Here is a 23,851-nt window from a genome sequence, read left to right as displayed (position 1 = left end):
ATTGCTTTGCATTCCCACAGTTGTTAGACAGTAGATTATTAACATTTGATGATCCTTGAGACGTAGTTGTTGGGCCCAACATCTTTGCGCCTACGTGGCCACGCGCTGGGGCGTTCTTGGGCCTGTTGATTATTAATGGCAGGCCAAGGTCTGGCAGATTGATCATACAAGCCTACTCTTGGGGCTGATATGACTACGGAGCCCACCTGGCTCCACACGGCCATTGTTATGAAACGGCCCAGGTTAATGGGCCATCCTCCGTGGAAAGAGACAGGAAAAAACTACGCAAAGTGACAAGTTTAGCGTTCGTCTGCAAGGTCAGCTCGCTTCGTGAGTCTCGAGTCTTGACTGCTTCTTCATCCGCCAAGAAGGGAGAATCGCCGGAGCCGAACGCCAGGAGCGAGTTCTCCGACCGCCGCCAGCAGGCGGTACGTGAGTAAGGTCCTCATCTCCATCTTATTCTTCACTTCTTATCCCCAATTCTTCCTACTGGATGTGAAACATACATGAACTTCCAGAGGTCAGATCCAACCGGACTCTCATCTCTTGGTAGGCAAATCTTGGTAAGAAATCGATAGATTGATGTATATCACCGTCCCCTTGTATAATTATAGATAATTGATCTGTAATTTTTGCGATTCCACCATGTCCGTCCCCTTGTATGCGCCAGTAGAATAAACAACCATGTAGTTTTGTTGTAAAGAACCATGATCTGGTAGATTTTTTGGCGTCCTGTGATACTACACGATCCCAAGGTTCACACCCGTTGATGTGGCGACTTGTGTAGGTAGTTGAAGAGATCAAGTGACACTTTGGATTTTATCTGTGCAGGAAGGTTTGTGCTATCGGTTATTGCTCTTTGCCAATATTACCATGGAGGGGCTGAGTTGGAGAAGGGTGTGTGTCTTGGTCCTCTGCATCATACCGTTCTTCCGCTCGGCTGCGGGTATCCGCTTTGTTATTGATAGGGAGGAGTGTTTCTCGCATAACGTGGATTACGAGGGGGATACTCTCCATGTATCCTTCGTGGTGATCAAGGCTGATACTCCGTGGCATTATAGCGAGGACGGGGTGGACCTCGTGGTAAGGACTTGATCCCCTTTTCATATATGTATTATCTCACAAGAATAAGAATTGTGCAATGAGCATGTACAGTAGTATACTAGCTTGAAGTGCTGCTATATTGCCCCCTCTGATTTTGCATTTTTATTTGTGTGATGCAAAGTCTGCATTTACTGTCACAAAAAATGTAGCAGCATATCAAAGACTATACTAAGAATATGATATATTGGTATTTTAAAGTATTCAACTAATGTTTTTTAATTTAAATACATATATTTGTAGTGCTGAGATCCCATAAGTTGTCGATTTTTGTTTATATTGACTAATTGTTAACAGCCATTATCAAAACTGGATAATTCCCCAAGCGTTGCTGCTGAAATTGTAGCTTTTATAAAACTATACTGAACAACAAACTTGGTTGAAAGGGAATTGTAGTCATCGCCCCGATAACACAAATTTAAAGTTCCATCGAATAGTTGTAAATCAGTATGTATTATTTCAGAAGTAAGATACACATTAATGTTGGTACAGAGTGAGAAGGGCGCCATTAGAACACTAACAACATTGGAAATTGTCCGAGGTGCTTAATGTAGTGCTCTTGGCATACATCAGTCTTCAATTTACATGAATAGAAGATTGGCCACTGTCGTGTGATAAATGCATAGTATAAGATCTTTAAAATATATGATAATCACCCCACGGAAACATTGGATACCAATACTTGCCAATATGTACCGTCAATGCCATTATTACCATAGACAAACAAAATGAACGGAACATGAACTGACCTTCATACTGTGACCGTGATAGTTTTATTCGAGAGAAGGGCTTCTTCTAGGAATATACATCCCAAGTAGAAATATACTAAAACTAGGGCTGGTAGCTTAGACAGGAAAAACGGGCCACATGTACGAAGGAAAATGCGAGAGAAAGCGAGACTGTAGGCTGTGACCGCCTGGCGAGATTACGCACGGAAAAGGCAGGAAATTATGACATGAGAGGCATCTATTTAGGTATAGAAATTGTGTTTTGCTGGTAACTATCTTAACTTTATTGGTAATTTGGTATGTGGTCTGCACTGAGATTTGTTTACTTCTCGGTGCGCTTGCTTTCTTTTGCTAGGATCTTTTACTTCTCCAGCTACTGCTATTTTACCTGGAATTCTGTTCCTGCCGTGGTAGTTTTATTCGAGTGTAGAGGAACACTTTGAACCTGATTTAATAGTTTTTCTTGAAACACTTCGTGATTTTTGTGAGCGTCTTCCTATATAAGGATGCTTTCTGGAAAAATGAAATGCCTTGCTATGACATTTCCTCCTTGTTTGCCTATTTATGCAACTACATCAATCTTCTTATGGTCATTAATTCATTAGGTATTTGTAAAACTTAGCTCGACTGTGAAGTGAACTAGACCGCATTGCACATTTCATTATCGATGTACTCGTGAAGTTATTGTATGCCATACAGTTAAGTTTTTGCTCAATCTTGACTAATGACAGGTTAAAGATTCTAGTGGAGCTCAAGTCCGGGATTCTCGTGACAAGACTAGTGATAAGTTTGATTTCATAGTTCAGAAGAGAGGTGTCCACCGCTTCTGCTTCACCAATAAATCCCCATACCATGAAACCATAGACTTTGACGTGCATGTTGGCCACTATTCATATTTCGAACAACATGCCAAAGATGGTAAGAACTTCTGAAGCTTTCCTAATATAATTTATGTGAATCAAAACATATCATCATCCTTGTCTTTCGTGGACTTGATGCAGAACATTTTGCACCTTTGTTCGAACAAATTGCAAAGTTGGATGAAGCACTTTACAACATTCAGTTCGAGCAGCACTGGCTAGAGGCCCAAACCGACCGGCAAGCAATTTGTAAGTCTCTCCTCATCTGTCTAGAAATACACTCTGGTGATTTTGCTGACATTACGAGCATTTACTGCCTGTGGCATATACAGCTTGTTAAGGATGCATCATGCAAAGCACTAAATGTTTACTTGAGTGATATGATAGTCTTTGGTGGTTCTTGTTTGTCTATGGCAAGGTTAACTTACACTAGCAATATACAAGGTGGACTATAGTACGAAAGAAATTTAGGATTGCTGGTGTTTGCCATCATATAATTCAAAATCTTTGTGTTAAGTTAGGTTCCATCACATCACCAGCTAACGGTTCATTTCCTGCTGTGTTGTGCTGCAGTGAACGAGAACATGAGCAGGAGGGCCATCCACAAGGCGCTCTTCGAGTCAGCCGCGCTTATTGCGGCCAGCGTCATCCAGGTCTACCTGCTGCGCCGACTCTTTGAGCGCAAGCTGGGGTCATCTAGGGTCTGATGCCCCGTTAGAAAAGGCGCTTCATCGACATCCCTGCTAAACTGTAATACTGAACAGCCTGCCGTTACCTGTTTGTGGATTCCTGTTACATATATAATCCCTTTCGACTCCATATATAGATGAGTTCTCTGAAAATTACACTGAACAGTTCCATGTACTAGTGTCATCCATTTTCCTAAATACTTTCAGTTTTTTTTATCACCAGTTTTTTCTGATAAAAGACGAAGCGCAGGCCTTCCGGCATCTGCGGATGCACAGAACGTTAATAATAATATTAATAGAAAGTTGCCTCACAGCCACTGATGCTACGGGTAGAAGATTCCTGGTCTTGCAGTAGCCAGGCAATGTCCTGGAAATCTAGGCGTAAGAGCATCTCCAGCCGCGTCCCCCAAACCGCGCCGGATCGAGCGTTTGGGGGACGTGTTTCGTTCGTGCCGCGTTTGGGGGACGTCGCTCCCCAGCCGCGTCCCTCAAACGCCGCCCCAAACATTTAAAATAATTTTTCTAGCATTTTTATTTCAATTTCCACAAACTAATACATAATTTGGAACGTGGTTTACACGAAAACACAGTTTGGAACATGGTTTTCCACAAACTAATACATAGTTTGAACCATGGTGGACACAAATATAAAATATTGCAAAGAAACTAAACCTAACTAGGCCGTGCATCGAAGGTTTCGTGTGTTCGCTGCTAAGAAAGAACACTCGAGGGCACACCCGATCACCTAAGCTGGAAAATCCAGCGGGAGGATGGTGCCCTTGTTGGTTCTACCGATGAGGCGAACAGGCAGAAACCTCCGTGCACGTATTCGCTGCGAAGAAACAACACTCATTCGGTCGTCCTCCTCGTCGGTGCTCGTCGTCGTCCCTGTCGACGTGGTAGTCCCGGAGGCGGCGCCTCTCGTCGAAGACCTTGACGCTCATGTCCCTGTTGCCGAAGTAGGAGAACACGAGGATGAAGCCGGCTTGGAGGCTGTGGTGGCGCGCGAACTTCTCCCAGCCGATGTTGAAGTACATCTTGCCGCGCGCGTCGTAGATCGCCTTGACGATCCACCGGCGGTAGCCGCACGAATGCTCCCGCAGATGCATCGTGCGCGGGCGTACGCCGCCGACGTACTCGGCGAAGGAGTCCGGCAGCCTCCGGATGCCGCGCGGGTCGCCCTTGAGGACGTGGACGAACTCGAACGGGACGTCCGGCTCCACGTCCATCTCCGACGATGATGAAGGCGGCGGCGTGGAAGGCGACGGCGAGCGTTCAGCTGCGCCGCGGCCACGACCACGACCACGACCACGACCACGGCCGCGGCCGCGAGGTCCGCCTCCGCCTCTACCAGACATAGCGTCGAGTCTTGTTGAGAGATGGTGGCGGCTAGGGTTTGGGAGAGAGGCGCTAGGGTTTGTGTGTGAGAGGGACGATGAGAGGCGCCCCTTTTTATAGGCCGGAGGGAGGCGGAGGAGCGGTGGCGCTCATTAACGCCGGCACGCAGAGCTAGGCGCGACGGGACGCGTCGGCTGCGCCTCTGCGGGAAGCTGCACCGTCGGCTGCGCGCCAATAACTTCCGTCGCGAGGTAGGCGACGGTTAGGTTTAAATTAATTGTGCCGCTGACGGGTCGGCCCCGCGCCTCCTCGCCTCGCTTTTCGTTGTGTCCGGCGTCCCCGGTGCGTCCCCTGTGGGACGGGGACGGGCTCGGGGCGCCGGACACCGAATGGGGGCGCGCCGGACGAAAAAGGGCTTTGGGGGACGCGGCTGGAACGCTTTTTTTGTCCGGCGCGCCCCAAATCGCTTTGGGGGACGGTTTGGGGGACGCGACTGGAGATGCTCTAAGAGCATCTCCACTCGTCCCCCCGGCGAGCCTTTTTTTCCATCCGGACGGCGTAATTCGGCCCAGTCGCGCCCCCGGTTCCTCGTTTTCGTCCGGATTTGGGCCTAAATTCATCCGGCGATCCCACGCCATCCCCGGCCCCCCGGGGAGCGCTCGGGGACTCCGGACGAAACGAAAGCGCGGGAAATACCGAGGAAACTTCCCGCGCGTCCGGTGGCCCCAACTTGTCGGCGAGAGAAATCGATCGTCGTCCTCATCGCATCGTCTTCCGCGCGCCGTAAAAGCCTGCCGCCGGTCCGCATTCGCCGGCCACGCGGCGAGTTAATGTCGTCGTCTTCCGCGCACGCATCATCTTTCGCGCGCAGTAAAGGCTGCCGCCGGTCAGCTCGCCGCGGACGCGTCGCATTCCACGCGGCATTAATCCCCCGCGCCAGCCGCGCCTATATACGCTGCTCCGCTCGCCGCAAGGCGTACCCCGTGCTCCACTCTCCCTCCACTCTCCCTCTACTCTCCCGATGGCGTTCTACGACAACGACGGCGCAGCCAACAACGGCTTCCCCCGCCGGTCGCTCCACGCGTGGGAGGGGCACCTCCTCCACCAGGCGGGGTACCCCTGCCCGCCGGACACGAGGCCTCCAGGCGGCGGGTGGCGGCTCAGTGCTGGCGGCGTACCAATCCCGCCGCCGCCTCGGGGCCACGCCCTCGACGTCGCCATCGAGGAGGCGCAGATGACCATGACGGACGAGGAGCGCGCCGAGCCGCGCCACCACCCCGACAACTACACGGCGTGGAACTCCTACTTCCTCCAGTGGTGGGAGCGGGAGCTCGCCTCATACGACGGCCCGCCGCCTCCGCCTCCGCGCAACAACGCCGCGGGCCGCCGACGTTGGTGGAGCGCGCCGGATAGGACGGCCGGCGAACGTCCTCGAGCACATCGAGGGCGGCAACTACCCGGTGCTCACGATGCCCCCTGCATCGAGGGCATCGGCGAGCCGCCGCCGGGAAACGTCCGGCGGCCACGGCGCATGGCTGCCAGCTCGTCGTCTTCGGATCGGCGCCGAGGTCATCCTTGGCGCCGGTGAAGAAGGAGGCGACGTCGCCTTCGACGCCGGCGCGCGTGAAGAAGGAGCCGGCGTCTCCGCCGCCGACCGAAGGGCGCAGCAGCGGCGCCCTCGTCATCCGCGACCAGCCTTCCGCGCCGCGAGCGGCCGGAAGAAGACGAAGAAAGAGGCCGCCGCAAACCAGCTCGCCGAGGAGGAGGCGAAGCGCGCGGAGGACGCCGCGATGGCGGAGGCGATCGCCGGGTCGCCGAAGGACATGGAGGAGGAGAAGCGCGCGGACGACGCCGCATCGGGACTGGTCCAGGCGCGGACCGGGAGCGCGAGGGAGGCGGAGCAGCCGGCGGCGGCTGCTGGACCTGGCCGCCGCACGCCAACTCGCCGCCCGCGCCGCTCCAACCGCCGACGACGATGTCGCGCCCTACCGCCGTCCTGCGACACCTCCATCTGGCGTCGCTGTCCCCTTCGTCGACCTCGAGTCCTCCGACGACGAATGGTACAAGCCATCCCCGGGGTGGGGAGACGCCGGCCAGGGCAGCAGCAGCCAGGCCGCGCAGCCGAAGGTCAAGGACGACGGCTCCGACGACGACGGCTCCGACGACGACGGCGGCGACTACACGGTGTTCTACCGCCATTTCGGCATGTAGAGCCCCGTGTTTTAAAATTAGCATTTGAATTCCCCTAGCCGAATTCGAAATATAGTCGAATTCGGCCTCTATGTATGAACTCCGCCCGTTATACAATAAATATCATTAAATTTAGTCTATATTCACCCGTTTTTAGCCGTAGTGTGTCAAGTTTCCGTTTTTCAAATTCGCATCGTCGACTTCGCCTGGGCACGCGGCTGGGAAACTACTCCTCCCCACGCCAAATCTTCCTCCAATCCGGACGAAAATTTCGCCGGATTTAGACGTGGGGAGCGCCAACGAGTGGGGATGCTCTAAATCGCGTGGCTTCCCTTTGTGAAGAATGAGTCGGAGGTTGGATGGGTCTCGCTGTCGCAGTGGACGCAAGAGGAAGACGAATTGAAGAGGAATCGCCGCCCACCAGAGCTGTCGCTCCCTTAAACGAAAGTACGAATGGATGGTACCACCTGTGTTATATTGTGATCCAAATTCATATACTAAAGGGAGGCTAACTTCTGACGAGCGGAGCGAGGCCCGTCGCCGGAGGCTTGGGCCGAGATTTACCGCAGCTGGACTACACCACGAGATTTGCTTTGTGGCAAGTGAAGATGAGGGCGATTCTCGCCCAATCTTCAGATCTGGATGAAGCGATCGATGCTTTCGGCGAGAAAGCGAAGGATACCTGGACCGATGCGGAGAAGCGGAAAGACCGTAAGGCTTTATCGTTGATTCAACTCCATCTGTCCAATAATATTCTGCGGAAGTGCTGCGGGAGAAAACCACCGCCGAGTTATGGGTCAAACTAGAGGAGATCTCGTTTGTCCAAGGATCTCACGGGCAGATTGCACGTGAAGATGAAGCTGTTCTCGCATAAGTTACAAGAGGGAGGTTCGGTAATGAATCACCTATCTTCCTGGAAAGAGATTGTTTCGATTTGCGGTCTATAGAAGTTAAGTATGAGGATGAGGATTTAGGTCTTCTTCTTTTATGCTCGCTGCCTAATTCTTTCAGTAATTTTCGTGACACCATATTATTGAGCCGCGACAAACTAACTCTCGCGGAAGTTTATGATGCTCTCCAACAAAAGGAGAAAATGAAATCTATGGTGCGGGCTGAAAGTTCATCCTCCAAGGCGGAGGCGTTAGAGGTCCGTGGCGGGCCCGAGCAGCGAGATAACTACTACCACAACAACGGAGATAAGAGCAAGGGCGACGAGAGGTCGCTCAAAGTCCAAAGGACATGACAAGTTCTGCAGGTATTTTAAGAAATCTAACCACAATATTGATGATTGTTGGAAACTGTAGAACAAGGAGAAAAGGAACGGAACTTACCAACCGAAAAATAATGATGGTAATGGTAAGGCTGCCATTGTCACCGGTAAGGGTGAGGCTGTTGTTGTTGCTGGTAGTGATAGTTCTGATGGAGATTGCTTAGCTGTTTTGGCTGCATGTGTTTCACGTGATGATGAATGGATTCTTGATACTGCATGTTCATTTCATATTTGTCGTAACAAAGATTGGTTCAGTTCTTATGAGTCCGTGCGAGTGGAGAATTTGTGCGTGTGGGGAATGACAACCGAGTGCAGCATTGTTGGTATTGGTTCTGTTCGAGATCAAGACCCATGATGGGATGACACGCACGTTGACAGGAGTGAAACACATACCCTCCATGGCGAGGAATTTGATCTCTTTGAGTACCCTTGATTGTGACGGGTACAAGTACAAAGGTGGGAACAAACTTTTGAAGGTATCATCAGGTTCTCTCATTATGATGATTGGTCATCAGGTATCATCAGGTTCTCTCATTATTATGAATTCTGCGAAATTATATGTCCTTAGAGGTAGCACTTTGCCTGGTATTGCTGCTGCTGTTAGTTCTGATGAAACTAGTAAGACTAACCTTTGGCATAAGCGTCTTGGACATATGAGTGAGCTTGGCATGGCGGAATTGGCAAAGAGAGCTAATTGATGGCTGCGATTTAGGAAATCTTGAGTTACGTGAGCACCTTGCATCTTTGGTAAACATAAAAGAGTAAAATTTAATGCTTCCGTTCATACCACCAAAGGCATTTTAGATTATGTACACGCTGATGTTTGGGGTCCAGTCCCGTAGAACTTCTAATGGTGGTGCTAATTACATGCTTACAATTATTGATGATTACTCAAGAAAAGTGTGGCCATATTTCCTGAAACATAAATCTGATGTTTTTAATGCTTTTAAGAAGTGGAAAGTTATGGTAGAAACCCAAACTGAAAAGAAGGTTAAGATACTCCGTATCGACAAAGGTATGGAATTTTGTTCAAATGAATTTGATGAGTTTTGCAGGCAATGATGGGATGGTAAGACATCATACCATTCCGTACACCCCTCAACGAGAATGGCGTGGCTGAACGCATGAACAGGGACCATTATTTCGAGGGCTCGCTGCATGTTGTCTAATGCAAAGATGCATAGAGGTTTTTGGGCTGAAGCAGCCTCCACCGCATGTTATCTCATCAACAGGTCACCTTCTGTTCCACTTGATAAGAAAACTCCAATTGAGGTATGGTCTGGTTCGCCTGCTGATTATTCAGATTTGAGAGTTTTCGGTTGCACTGCCTACGCTCATGTTGATAATGGAAAGTTGGAGCCAAGGGCTGTTAAGTGCATTTTCCTTGGTTATGGTTCAGGAGTTAAGGCATATAGATTATGGAATCCTGAAACTAAGAAAATTGTGTTGAGCAGGAATGTCGTTTTTAATGAGGCGGTTATGTTTAATGATAATCCGTCTACTGATATTTCTGATGCTATTGATTCTCCTGATGTTTCGATGATGAGCAGCACGAGAATTGGCGTGCAGGTGGAGCACGCAAAGGAGAATGAAAATGTGTTTCCTGAAACCAACAATGATGATAATGATGTTCCACCTTCACCACCTTTTGTTCAGCGACAAGGACGGTCTATTGCTGCTGACCGCCCTAAGAGAAATATTACACCTCCTAACCGATTAATTCAAGAATGTGATATTGTTGTTTATGCTTTGAGTTGTGCTGAACAGGTGGAGCATGATATTGAACCAGCTACATATATCGAAGCCATTGCTTCGGTTGATAAAGAGAGTGGGTAGGTGCGATGCAAGAAGAGATGCAATCGCTTGAGAAGAATGGCACATGGGATGTTGTGCACTTGCCTAAACAAAAGAAGGCTGTCCGCTGCAAGTGGATATTCAAAAGAAAGGAAGGTTTGTCTCCTAATGAGCCTCCACGGTTTAAGGCAAGGTTAGTAGCAAAAGGTTTCAGTCAAATTCCAGGTGTTGATTATAATGATGTATTCTCCCCGGTTGTGAAGCATAGTTCTATTCGTGCTTTCTTTGGTATTGTTGCTATGCATGATCTTGAGCTTGAGCAGCTAGATGTAAAGACCTTTTCTGCATGGTGAGTTGGAGGAGGATATATATATGGACCAACTCTGAAGGTTATGTTGTGCACTGGTAAGGAGGATCTTGTTTGCAAATTAAAGAGGTCCCTTTATGGTCCGAAACAGATCGCCACGACAGTGGTATAAAAGGTTTGATTCATTTATGCTTACACATGGTTTTGAGAGATCTCGGTATGATAGTTGTGTGTATATCAAGTTTGTTAATGGATCACCTATTTATTTGCTGCTATATGTTGATGATATGTTGATTGCTGCCAAGAGCATGAAAGAGATCACTACTTTAAAGAATCAATTAAGTAGTGAGTTTGAGATGAAGGATCTTGGTCCTGCTAAGAAAATACTAGGCATGGAAATCAAAAGGGACAGAAAGTCTAGTTTGTTGTTTCTTAGTCGGGAAAAGTACATTGAGAAAGTTCTTCATCGTTTTAATATGCATGATGCAAAGTCGAGTTACTACTCCTATTGCTTCTCATTTCAAGTTGTCAGCTTTGCAATGTCCTAGCTCTAAAGATGATATTGAGTACATGTCTCGAGTTCCCTATTCTAGTGCTCGTTGGTTCCTTGATGTATGCCATGGTTTGTTCACGTCCCGATCTATCATATGCTATGAGTTTGGTCGGTCGATACATGGCTAATCCCGGTAAAGAACATTGGAAAGCTGTTCGGTGGATTTTCAGGTACCTTCGCGGCACATCAAAAGCTTGCTTGAGGTTTGGCAGGATTGGTGAGGGGCTCGCCGGATATGTGGATTCAGATTATGTCGGCGATTTGGATAAGAGAAGGTCCCTCACGAGGTTATGTGTTTACTTGTTGGTGGATGTGCTGTTAGCTGGAAGGCTACTTTGCGGGATGCTTGTTGCACAATCTACTACGAGGCTGAGTACATGGCTATTGCTTGAGGCAGGTAAAGAGGTCTGTTTGGTCTGAAAGGTTTATATGCTTGAGCTTTGTGGAGATAATTCTTGCATTAAGTTGTTCAGTGGCAGTCAAAGTGCTATTTATCTTACTAAAGATCAGATGTTCCATGAGAGGACAAAGCACATTGATATTAAGTACCACGCAATCAGAGATGTGGTTGCAAAAGGTAAAGTGAAGGTATGCAAGATTAGTACTCATGATAATCCTGCTGATATGATGACTAAGCCTGTCCCTGTGTCCAAGTTTGAGCTTTGCTCAAGCTTGGTTGGTATAACTGTTTAGCCCAAGTGGCTATTGGCGCCAGCAAGTGTTTTCTTTGTTGATTCAGGTGATTGTTGAAGTTCATGCTACAAGGAATTTGTCTCAAGGTGGAGTTTGTTATATTGTGATCCAAATTCATATACTAAAGGGAGGCTAACTTCTGACGAGCGGAGCGAGGCCCACCGTCTATTTATATTCCCTGTAAGCCGCCGCTAGGGTTTTTCATCGCATCATTGTACACCCACGGCGTTTGTAAACACCACCGAAATAGTGAAGTTTTGCTGGCTGGCGCCCGTGGTTTTTCCCTTGTGTGTTGCAAGGGTTTTCCACGTTAAAATCTCGTGTCCCCTGCAGTGTTTTACTTTTCGTTCTTCGTTTATTGTGCATCTCGATTATAACAACCTGCGCCACTAATTGAGCTGAGCACCCAACCAACAGAGACGCTAGCTGAGATCAGTTCCAGGTCGATCCCAAGATGCCAACTGCGGAAACAGAGATTTCTCCCGTGATATCTCTCAGGTCCGCAGTGATTTCACTCTCGATCTCTTCAGATCACCAGAACCTGAAACCATCGTGAAAAAGGAATTACTAAAAGAGAAGCTGAAATCGTGTGCGCCAGTCTCTTGGTCATCGCCGTCGCAGGTGTACCTAGGTCCAAGATTTAGAGGATAGATGTTAAGGAGATTTGACATTTGTGTATTCAGCGAAATGCTGCTTAACTGTGCTCCTAGCATGAGCACTGATTTGGTGTGAAAGCAATGGTGAATGGCCCTCCCCGGCCGTGTAAATGCGGTGCCGCTGTTGGGTGCGTGTGTGAGCATCTAGAGCTGCCAGATGCACGCAATGAATTCTGGAAAACGGCAGCAGCAGCGGCAGATGGGGCGTAGTATACCAGTAGCAGCACGTACACATGCAAGGTACGTGTACACACACAGATGTAGTAACTGGCTGTATTTAGTAGTCTTCTAGAGCTAGGCCAGCACATGGAGTGCTCAGCTTCAGTACGTCTGCCCAGGCCGTCTAATGAATGGAGCACGTACGTAACTCAGGACAACCTGCACGTACAGCTCTAAATGCTTTGGCCAGACCAAGACGAGCCAGCGAACCATCGATCGGTGTCGATGACATTCTCGGCCGTAGTGCAGTACAAGACGGACACGCGCGCACAGCTAGCTAAATAGTACGGATAATTTTCATTCTAAATTTACAGCGGTATACATTCATTTTTATACATTTAGAACGTTTTTAGATACTTGTATGCCTTTTTTCCTGTCTTTTAGGTTTTGCTCCGGTGGATGATGCACGAGGAAAACGTGAACTGGGCCTATTTCTGCCTTTCCTTTGGTTCCTAAAAATATTATGCTACACTCTCGGCCTAGGAGCATCTCCAGCCGCGTCCTCCAAAGCGTCCCCAAAGGGATTTGGGGTGCGCCAGACCAAAAAACCGTTCCAGCCGCGTCCCCCAAAGCTCATTTTTGTCCGGCGCCCCCCGATACGGTGTCCGGCGCCCCGAGCCCGTCCCCGTCCCACAGGGGACGCTCCGGCACGCCGGACACAACGAAAAGCGAGGCGGGGACTGGCGGGGCCGACCCGTCGCGCGGCACGGTTAATTTTAACCTAATCGTCGCCTACCTCGCGACGGAAGTTATTCGCGCGCAGTGACACACGGCGGTATCTTTGCCTTAATGGCGACGGAGGGGCAGGCGAGATGTCTCGTCGGTGCTGCGCAGCCTCCACGCATCGCCGGCGTTCGCACGCCACCGCCCGTTCCCGCGCTTTCTTCCCGCCTCTTCTCGCCTGTTCCCGCGCTTTCTTCCCGACGCCGGCGTCTATAAAAGGTCTCCCGGCTCAATGGTAGCCACCACACCCCGCCGGCAACAAACACAGCCCTCGTCGCTCCACCGCCGTCTCCTCCACCACCAGTGGCAATGGCGAACCGCCCCGGCGCTGGCCACTTCCCTCCATGTCTCCTCCACTTGCAGTCCCGGAAACGCAGGTCGACACCGACCCCGCGGCCCGGGAAGAGCGGTGACGTGCACACCGTCAGCAGCGGCGGGAGGCAATGGAGCAGCAGGCCCGCCAGCAGCGGGAGGCGGCGCAGGCGGCGGATCTAACGACGTTCTGCGCCCATGGCCCCGCTGCTGGCGAGGCCGCGGCGGCAGCAGCGTGGCACGAGCAGCAGTGCGACACCGTTGCGGCGTCTGACGCCTCGAAGGGACAAGAGGCGTGATGGTGCCGGTACCGGGAGGAGATGGAGCAGCGGTGGGTTGACGAGCGCCGGCGCCAGCGCGTTGAGCGGGATGCGCTGTACCGAGAACGGCGTGAGTCAATCAAGCGCCGGCGGCGGGAGTCGATCGAGCGCCAGCAGCAGCTGGCGGCGGAGGAGCGTCGGCAGCGGGAGGCGGCGCTGGCGGCGATCTGGGGGAGGCGGGCGGACCAGTTGGCGGCGGAGGCCGACGTGTTGGCGGCGGCGATGATGGAGGCGCCAACAGATGTGGAGGACGATGCGCCAATGGAGGAGGAGGAGGCCGAGGCGGAGGAGACCGAGGTGGAGGACGACGACGACGACAACGACGAGTTCGAGTGGTCCGACGACGACGGGCCGCACCCGGACGAGACGGCCGATCAGCAACGCGCGCTCGTCGAGTCCTTCGAGTCGGAGAAGAAGCTCCAGGACGACGCCCGTGCCCGCGAAGAGGCGCAGATTCTACGCGTCGTCGAGCTCTCCCTCCAGGCGGCGCAGCAGGGGAGGGCGGAGGAGGACGTGCAGCGGGAACGGAGCCGTCGGGCCACCGCCGAACGCAAGGAGAAGAGGCGCGCGCAGGAGGAGCTGCGGCTTAGGGGAGGCGACGACGGGGCAGGGCCGTCGAACGCACCGCCGGGCGGTCAGTAGGCTAGGTTTAGATGAAAGCTAGTCGTTTTCATTCAAACTTTGTAATATATAATCAAAATTGAATGAAAACCTTTATTTTCGTGCACCAATATTCATTTGGGGGCGGCGTTTGGGGGACGCGGCTGGGGAGCGACGTCCCCCAAACGCGGCACGAACAAAACACGTCCCCCAAACGCTCAATCCGGCGCGTTTTGGGGGATGCTTTGGGGGACACGGCTGGAGATGCTCTAACATTTATATACCCCCATTATGCACAAACTCGGCTGTAGAGGTAAACTAAGGTGTTTGGTTATGTGCAAACCTAGAACATAGTTACCTTGTTTGAAAATGATAATGTTACCACCACCAATGTACCCATTACAAAAGCACAAACAATACAGAGAACGATAAGCACACTTAGGTTGATATGAGCATAATTACTAAACAAGTTAACACATGTCTAACAATCTGAGGTTTACACCAACACCCTTTGGTCGAAAGCTAGCATGTTCCAACACATACAAGCAACTAGAACATCAAGGTCCAACCCCTGATCAAAAGCCATATAAAAGTATTATCACCATCAGTTCAAAATATCTAACTACTATTAAATATATAAACAACATGTAGACAAACACATATATGAAACATGAGCGGCCGTGGCCTAGCCATTTTCTGGTGGTGGAGTTTTTTTTTTTTTTGACAAACATAGTACAAAAGCAGACGCTCACATACACACATATACACTCGCGGTGGAGTTGATCACCTTGTAGATGGTCATCTTCCACCCCAACACCATTTGGCCACCATAATAGGTCACCCGAACCCACCTGTCGGAGAAGCCACAACTAGAAAAAAAGCTATAGATGAACGATTTACCCGTGGTGCACCGAATTTTTGGTGCACTGCTGCTATTACCCATGGTGCACCCAAAAAAAAGTGTGGTCCACTAGTATGCCCTTACCCATGACCAACCAAATAAGCCCATGCGCCACGGGAAACTTGGGAAATGGGTGCCTGGTGCGCGCCCACATAGTAGTGGCACACACAAATATGATGGGATACGTCTAACCTAATACCCTTGGTGTACCATATTTCTGTGTGCGTACTTGTGGTCTCGCGATCTTTGTTTATGCATACAAAATTTGTTTTCTATACGTGTTCCCCAACACGCCCCACCTCCCCCATCCATTGTCGGCACATCGCCAGTCATGACCAGCGAGAACGCCGCCACAAGTTTTGGGAGGCAGCTCGGAAGCAACGACAACAAGCTACAAAACGACACGGGGCCAACATGCCCAATGCCCAAACCTATAGCTAAACCTCCCGATCCATCCTCCAACCGACCGGCAGCGCCGCCAGAGAGAAAGAAGACGAGGGGCGGTGTTGGATCTGGTGAGTCGACTCTCAACAAGGCAGTGGGAGGAGACGAGGTTAAAATCCGTGACCAGGAAGCCCATAGTGAACTTCAAAATGATCTTGTTGACCATATTGTGGAATCTCGTAGGAAACCACTAGTCCTCTCCGTTCATTTTATTTGAAGCCCTTCAAATGTGTGAACTACTGATGAAAAATATTTATATTTGATTGCCAAAACTATGTTGTCAAAATTATTTTTGTAAGCTATCTGGCTATGCGAAGTATTTTATTTGTGTGCCAATGGCCGACCGAAGTAGCTGAAATAGGAAAGAGAAAATAAAAAAGCGAACCCCGAAAAAATGGGCGTGCCTCTTATGGGTCGTGCCGTTGGGTGCAATGTATCAGATAGCTTTCTCGCCTGTCCATATGGACCAAAACCGACAGCCGTTTTGGGTTGGCTCGTTGAAGTTGCCGTTATCTACTTGCGCTAGCGCCGAATGAAGTCTTTGGAGTTTGGACCTGATCCGGGCGCATTCGGTAGCGGCTACGTACGGGTAGGAGCGCGATCGGTCTGAAACTCTCAACCGTTCTAGCGGAATGGCTCCCGAAGCCATGACGCAGTACGAGAGGCCAGCGCGATGCGGCACGGCACGGCGAACGCCGGAGTGGCCGGCACACCTGTCTCGTGCGTCAGTGCGTGGTACCGGCCGTCACCCGAACCGGCACACCCACCCATACATTCAAGGCAGATTCGACGGAGTTCCCAACGGACCACTCGCCGTGCTGCACCTTCAATGTTGGCATGCTCTTGTGTTCCCCGGCTCCTCACCAGCAGCCGATAAATCATCCATGCTTTTTCTTTGGCAAACAATCATTCCTTGCTGGTAGGAGCATCCCCACTCGTCTTCCCGACGAGGCTCCCGAGCGACGTTTTTTCCATCCGGACGGCGAAATTCGGCCAGTCGCGCCCCCGGTTTCTCGTTTTCGTCCGGATTTGACCATTAATCCATCCGGCGAGCCCAAGCCAACCCCGGTCCCCCGGGGATCTATCGGGGAGTCCGGACGAGTGAAAAGCGGGGAAGGGCCCGATCTGTCGGCGACTCGACACACGAACCCCACCGCCACCTCGCTCACAATCTCCCCCACCCCTCGTATCTCTCTCGCCGCCGACACCACCCCGCCGGCTTGTTGCCCAGATTCCGCCGTCCCTCCTTCCCCACCTGCCTATATTCCGCCGTCTTTCGACGACGGCCTATCTGGCTGCTCCTCCGCCGGCCTGTTTTCCGACGACGGCCTACTCCTCGTCGTTCGCGGCTCGGGTTGCATCGACCACGCCCGGCAGGTGTTCGTCCATTTGCCTCGCCGGCCATGGACTCGAACGAAGATGAGGAGAAGGTGTTCGTCGAGCTTATGCGAGAAGAGATGGCAGCCGCCGCCCAAGACGAGGAGCACATGATGATCCTCGGTTGCTTGTCAAGCATGTACGCCGGGGTGACAACTGGTCGACGTGGTGGGTCGGCACCAGGTCGCCGGATGTGCAAGCCGAGACAACGAATGGAGGGCTACTGCATGTTGTACGCCGACTACTTCGCCGACAATCCATTGCACAGTGAGACTGTTTTCAGCGTCGTTTCAAGATGAGCGAAAGCTATTTCGCAAATTGTGTCTCGCCATCCGAGACTTTGACCCCTTCTTCGGATGCAAGGCCGATTGCACTCGGCTTGGTTGGATTTTCGTCACCTGCGAAGTGCACAAGTGGCTATGAGGATGCTGGCGTATGGAGCTCCCGGTGATGGTGCAGATGACTATCTTCGGATGGCGGAGTCCACCGCCATTGATTGTTTCTACCGGTTCCGCAGGGCCGTCATAGCAGTGTTCGGGGACTTTTACTTGAGAGCACCCACCGTTGAAGACACTCAGAGGATCCTTGCAACAAATGAAGCTAGGGGTTTTCCAGGGATGCTTGGAAGCATTGACTGCATGCATTGGAAATGGAAGAACTGTCCGTTTGCGTGGCAGGGAATGTACAAGGGTCACAAAAACGGCTGCACTGTGATACTTGAAGCAGTGGCTACCCACGATCTCTGGATTTGACACTATTTCTTTGGTATGACTGGATCCAACAATGACATCAACGTCCTAAACTACTCCCCGATCTTTTCCAAGCTTGTTGAGGGTCATGCTCCCCCGGTGAACTATGTGATCAATGGTCGGCACTACAACAAAGGATACTACCCTGCAGACGGTGTCTATCCAAAGTGGGCAACATTTGTGAAGACTATCTCGAAACCTAGCACCCCCAAACTTTGCGAGTTTGTCAAGAAACAAGAAGCTTGCCGAAAAGACGTCGAGCGTGCATTTGGTGTCCTCCAACAGAGATTTGCTGTCGTCCGGTTCCCCGCTATGACTTGGTCCAAAGATCAGATGTGGTAGGTGATGAATCGTTGTGTGTGCTTACACAATATGATTATTGAAAATGAGCGAAAACATCCGGTTCCTCTGGCTGAGCAAGAAGCACCATATGAGAGAGAGGGTCCTCTTGCACAGCCTAATCACCAGGTGCCGACATCATGGGCCGCTTTCATTGCTATGCGCCAGGAGATTCGAGACTCTACAATGCATCAACAGCTGCAAGATGATCTGGTGGAGCACATATGGACGCTCCGAGGCAACGCCAACACCGACGCCAACTAGTCTGTCTTAATTTGTTTCAAAACTTGTGAAATTGTGTGCTTCATTTGTTTCAGCACTTGTTAAACATTGTACTGATTATCGCCGAATTTGTTTCAACAATTTTCTGACTCTTGTTCGCCGAACTTGTTAAATATTATGTCGAATTTGTTTGAAATATGTCAAATGGTCGAGGTTGGGTGTTTCCTGCCGGGGGGACGGCTGGAATTTCGGCGCTCCCCAGGCCAAATTTTTCTCCAATCCGGACGAAAATTTCGCCGGATTTGGGCGTAGGGAGCGTCAACGAGTGGAGATGCTCTAAGAGCATCCCAGCCTTCGATGCTCCGGGAAAATCCGGATTTAACAAACGTCGGATTGGATGTAAAAATGGCGTGGGGGGCAACATTTTTCCAGCCGCACCCCCGGCTTTCGCCCATTAGCGGCGGTAGATTCAAAATATCTTCCCGCTAAACAAAAAAAATAGCCAATGTCCAGCGATCGGACCAGCCACATTCCGGCGATCGAAATTAGACGAGTAGAGGCTCATCGGCGGTCCCGTCCCGAGCAACGGCGTCTGGCGCGGCATCGGGCGATGCATCGGCGTCTGGCGTGGCGTCTGGCGCAGCATCGACGTCTGCAATTTTCGAAGCGACGGGAGTAGACGTCGAAGCGGAGGATGAAGGAGCCGACGATGGCCGGAGGATGTCTTGGCGATGGGTGTCGTACCAAGCCCGCGTCTCCTCGTCCATGTTGGCGTCGTTGCCGCCGATCAGGAACGCCAGGTCGGTGTTCATCTTCTTCTTCGCCGCTGTTTCCTTGGGCAAGGCAATCCGGACGCCCTGGTTGGCGAGCATCGCCTTCCACCGCACGGTGTGCTGTTCGTCCCTCCCGGCGGCTGATAACCCACAAGTATAGGGGATCGCAACAGTCTTCGAGGGAAGTGATACGTCTCCGACGTATCGATAATTTCTTATGTTCTATGCCATATTATTGATGATACCTACATGTTTTATGCACACTTTATGTCATATTCGTGCATTTTCTGGAACTAACCTATTAACAAGATGCCGAAGTGCCAGTCCCTGTTTTCTGCTGTTTTTGGTTTCAGAAATCCTAGTAACGAAATATTCTCGGAATCGGACGAAATCAAGACCCGGGTTCCTATTTTCACCCGAAGCATCCGAACACCCGGAAGGACCAGAGGGGGCACTCGGGCCCCTGCACCATAGGCCGGCGCGGCCCAGGCCCTGGCCGCGCCGCCATATGGTGTGGCCACCCCTTCGACCCTCCTGCGCCGCCTCTTCGCCTATATAAAGCCTCCGTCGCGAAAACCCTGATACGAAAAACCACGATACGGAAAACCTTCCAGAGCCGCCGCCATCGCGAAGTGATGGCGTGTATTTCACACGTTCGTTGGGCAACCCCAAGAGGAAGGTATGATGAGCACAGCAGCAAGTTTTCCCTCAGAAAGAAACCAAGGTTTATCGAACCAGGAGGAGCCAAGAAGCACGTTGAAGGTTGATGGCGGCGGGATGTAGTGCGGCGCAACACCGGAGATTCCGGCGCCAACGTGGAACCCGCACAACACAACCAAAGTACTTTGCCCCAACGAAACAGTGAGGTTGTCAATCTCACCGGCTTGCCGTAACAAAGGATTAACCGTATTGTGTGGAAGATGATTGTTTGCGAGAGAAAACAGTAAAAACAAGTATTGCGATAGATTGTATTTCGAGTAAAGAGAATTGGACCGGGGTCCACGGTTCACTAGAGGTGTCTCTCCCATAAGACGAACAGACATGTTGGGTGAACAAATTACGGTTGGGCAATTGACAAATAAAGAGAGCATGACAATGCACATACATATCATGATGAGTATAGTGAGATTTAATTGGGCATTACGACAAAGTACATAGACCGCCATCCAACCGCATCTATGCCTAAAAAGTCCACCTTCGAGGTTATCATCCGAACTCCCTCCAGTATTAAGTTGCAAAGCAACGGACAATTGCATTAAGTATGGTGCGTAATGTAACTAGTGACTACATCCTTGAACATAGCACTAATGTTTTATCCCTAGTGGTAACAAGCACAACACAACCTTAGAACTTTCGTCACCTTGTCCCGTGTGTCAATGCGAGCATGAACCCACTATCGAGCATAAGTACTCCCTCTTGGAGTTAAAAGCATCTACTTGGCCGAGCATCTACTAGTAACGGAGAGCATGCAAGATCATAAATAACACATAAGCATAACTTTGATAATCAACATAACAAGTATTCTCTATTCATCGGATCCCAACAAACGCAACATATAGAATTACATATAGATGATCTTGATCATGATAGGCAGCTCACAAGATCCGACAATGATAGCACAATGGGGAGAAGACAACCATCTAGCTACTGCTATGGACCCATAGTCCGGGGGTAGACTACTCACTCATCACTCCGGAGGCGACCATGGCGGTGTAGAGTCCTCCGGGAGATGATTCCCCTCTCCCGGCGAGGTGCCGGAGGCGATCTCCGAGGATCCCCCGAGATGGGATCGGCGGCGACGGCGTCTCGCAATGTTTTCCGTATCGTGGCTCTCGGTACTCGGAAGTTTCGTCACGGAGGCTTTAAGTAGGCGGAAGGGCAAGTCGAGAGGGGGCACAGGGGCCCCGGATGACGAGGCGGCACGGCCAAGGGGGGCCGCGCCGCCCTAGGGTTTGGCTCCCCGTGGCCCCACTTCGTTTCGTCTTCGGACTTCCGGAAGCTTCGTGAGAAAATAGGCCTCCGGGCTTTTATTTCGTCCAATTCCGAGAATATTTCTTTACTAGGATTTCGAAACCAAAAACAGCATAGAACAAAGAATCGGCACTTCGGCATCTTGTTAATAGGTTAGTTCCGAGAAAATGCACGAATATGACATAAAGTGTGCATAAAACATGTAGATAACATCAATAATGTGGCATGGAACACAAGAAATTATCGATACGTTGGAGACGTATCAGCATCCCTAAGCTTAGTTCTGCTCGTCCCGAGCAGGTAAAACGATAACAAAGATAATTTCCGGAGTGACATGCCATCATAAACTTGATCATACTATTTGTAAAGCATATGTAGAGAATGCAGCGATCAAAACAATGTGTATGACATGAGTAAACAAGTGAATCATAAAGCAAAGACTTTTCATGAATAGCACTTCAAGACAAGCATCAATAAGTCTTGCATAAGAGTTAACTCATAAAGCAATAATTCAAAGTAAAGGTATTGAAGCAACACAAAAGAAGATTAAGTTTCAGCGGTTGCTTTCAACTTGTAACATATATATCTCATGGATATTGTCAACATAGAGTAATATAATAAGTGCAATAAGCAAGTATGTAGGAATCAATGCACAGTTCACACAAGTGTTTGCTTCTTGAGGTGGAGAGAAATAGGTGAAGCCGACTCAACATTGAAAGTAAAAGAATGGTCCTCATAGAGGAAAAGCATCGATTGCTATATTTGTGCTAGAGCTTTGATTTTGAAAACATGAAACAATTTTGTCAACGGTAGTAATAAAGCATATGCATCATGTAAATTATATCTTATAAGTTGCAAGCCTCATGCATAGTGTACCAATAGTGCCCGCACCTTGTCCTAATTAGCTTGGACTACCTGGATTATCACCGCAATACATATGCTTTAACCAAGTTTCACAAAGGGGTACCTCTATGCCGCTTTGTACAAAGGTCTAAGGAGAAAGCTCGCATTTGGATTTCTCGCTTTTGATTATTCTCAACTTAGACATCCATACCGGGACAACATAGACAACGAGATAATGGACTCCTCTTTTAATGCTTTAAGCATTTGACAACAATTAATTCTTTTCTCATTAGAGATTTGAGGATATTTGTCCAAAACTGAAACTTCCACCATGAATCATGGCTTTAGTTAGCGGCCCAATGTTCTTCTCTCACAATATGCATGCTCAAACCATTCAACTCGGTGTAGATCGCCCTTACTTCGGACAAGACGAACATGCATAGCAACTCACATGAAATTCAACAATGAGTTGATGGCGTTCCCCGGTAAACATGGTTATCGCACAACAAGCAACTTAATAAGAGATAAAGTGCATAATTACATATTCAATACCACAATAGTTTTTAAGCTATTTGTCCCATGAGCTATATATTGCAAAGGTGAATGATGGAATTTTAAAGGTAGCACTCAAGCAATTTACTTTGGAATGGCGGGAAAATACCATGTAGTATAGGTAGGTATGGTGGACACAAATGGCATAGTGGTTGGCTCAAGTATTTTGGATGCATGAGAAGTATTCCCTCTCGATACAAGGTTTAGGCTAGCAAGGTTATTTGAAACAAACACAAGGATGAACCGGTGCAGCAAAACTCACATAAAAGACATATTGAAAGCATTATAAGACTCTACACCGTCTTCCTTGTTGTTCAAACTCAAAACTAGAAATTATCTAGACCTTAGAGAAACCAAATATGCAAACCAAATTTTAGCATGCTCTATGTATTTCTTCATTAATGGGTGCAAAGCATATGATGCAAGAGCTTAAACATGAGCACAACAATTGCCAAGTATCACATTACCCAAGACATTTATAGCAATTACTACATGTATCATTTTCCAATTCCAACCATATAACAATTTAACGAAGGAGAAACTTCGCCATGAATACTATGAGTAGAAACCAAGGACATATTTGTCCATATGCTACAGCGGAGCGTGTATCTCTCCCATAAAGTGAATGCTAGGATCCATTTTATTCAAACAAAACAAAAACAAAAACAAACCGACGCTCCAAGAAAAAGCACATAAGATGTGGCCGAATAAAAATATAGTTTCGGGGAGGAACCTGATAATTTGTCGATGAAGAAGGGGATGCCTTGGGCATCCCCAAGCTTAGACGCTTGAGTCTTCTTGATATATGCAGGGGTGAACCACCGGGTGCATCCCCAAGCTTAGAGCTTTCACTCTCCTTGATCATGTTGCATCATACTCCTCTCTTGATCCTTGAAAACTTCCTCCACACCAAACTCGAAACAACTCATTAGAGGGTTAGTGCACAATATAAATTGACATATTCAGAGGTGACACAATCATTCTTAACACTTCTGGACATTGCATAATGCTACTGGACATTAGTGGATCAAAGAAATTCATCCAACATAGCGAAAGAGGCAATGCGAAATAAAAGGCAGAATCTGTCAAAACAGAACAGTTCGTATTGACGAATTTTAAAATGGCACCAGACTTGCTCAAACGAAAATGCTCAAATTGAATGAAAGTTGCGTACATATCTGAGGATCATGCACGTAAATTGGCGTAATTTTCTGAGCTACCTACAGGGCAGGTGGACCCAGATTCGTGACAGCAAAGAAATCTGGAACTGCGCAGTAATCCAAATCTAGTACTTACTTTTCTATCAACGGCTTAACTTGGCACAACA

General features: G+C 49.4%; 1 protein-coding gene across 3 annotated transcripts; it reads left to right on the top strand.

Annotated features, from left to right (window-relative positions):
* Window positions 1–305: 305 nt before the first annotated feature.
* Window positions 306–3,549, top strand: LOC124678865 (transmembrane emp24 domain-containing protein p24beta2-like). Of its 3 annotated transcripts, none has more exons than XM_047214721.1 (5): window positions 306–441; window positions 832–1,083; window positions 2,561–2,747; window positions 2,831–2,938; window positions 3,263–3,549. In XM_047214721.1, the coding sequence occupies exons 2-5, from the start codon at window positions 874–876 to the stop codon at window positions 3,394–3,396; spliced, it is 639 nt and encodes a 212-aa protein (XP_047070677.1). In that variant the 5' UTR covers window positions 306–441; window positions 832–873; the 3' UTR covers window positions 3,397–3,549. The 3 variants fall into 3 exon arrangements, with proteins under 3 accessions (XP_047070677.1, XP_047070685.1, XP_047070691.1); XM_047214729.1 differs by having other exon boundaries at window positions 308–436; XM_047214735.1 differs by having other exon boundaries at window positions 325–428.
* Window positions 3,550–23,851: the final 20,302 nt, after the last annotated feature.

Source organism: Lolium rigidum, chromosome 1, assembly GCF_022539505.1.
Source record: "Lolium rigidum isolate FL_2022 chromosome 1, APGP_CSIRO_Lrig_0.1, whole genome shotgun sequence".
NCBI classification, from domain to species: Eukaryota; Viridiplantae; Streptophyta; class Magnoliopsida; order Poales; family Poaceae; genus Lolium; species Lolium rigidum.
Note: the sequence above shows the minus strand (reverse complement) of the source record. Positions and strands in the feature narration are given on the sequence as shown.

What these genes read in the sequence shown, in the direction of transcription:
- LOC124678865 (XM_047214721.1), top strand. Translation starts at nt 874, where the DNA reads ATGGAGGGGCTGAGTTGGAGAAGGGTGTGTGTCTTGGTCCTCTGCATC. An exon ending in AGGACGGGGTGGACCTCGTG is followed by an intron (nt 1,084 to 2,560) that starts GTAAGGACTTGA and finishes GACTAATGACAG; the next exon opens with GTTAAAGATTCTAGTGGAGC. An exon ending in CGAACAACATGCCAAAGATG is followed by an intron (nt 2,748 to 2,830) that starts GTAAGAACTTCT and finishes GACTTGATGCAG; the next exon opens with AACATTTTGCACCTTTGTTC.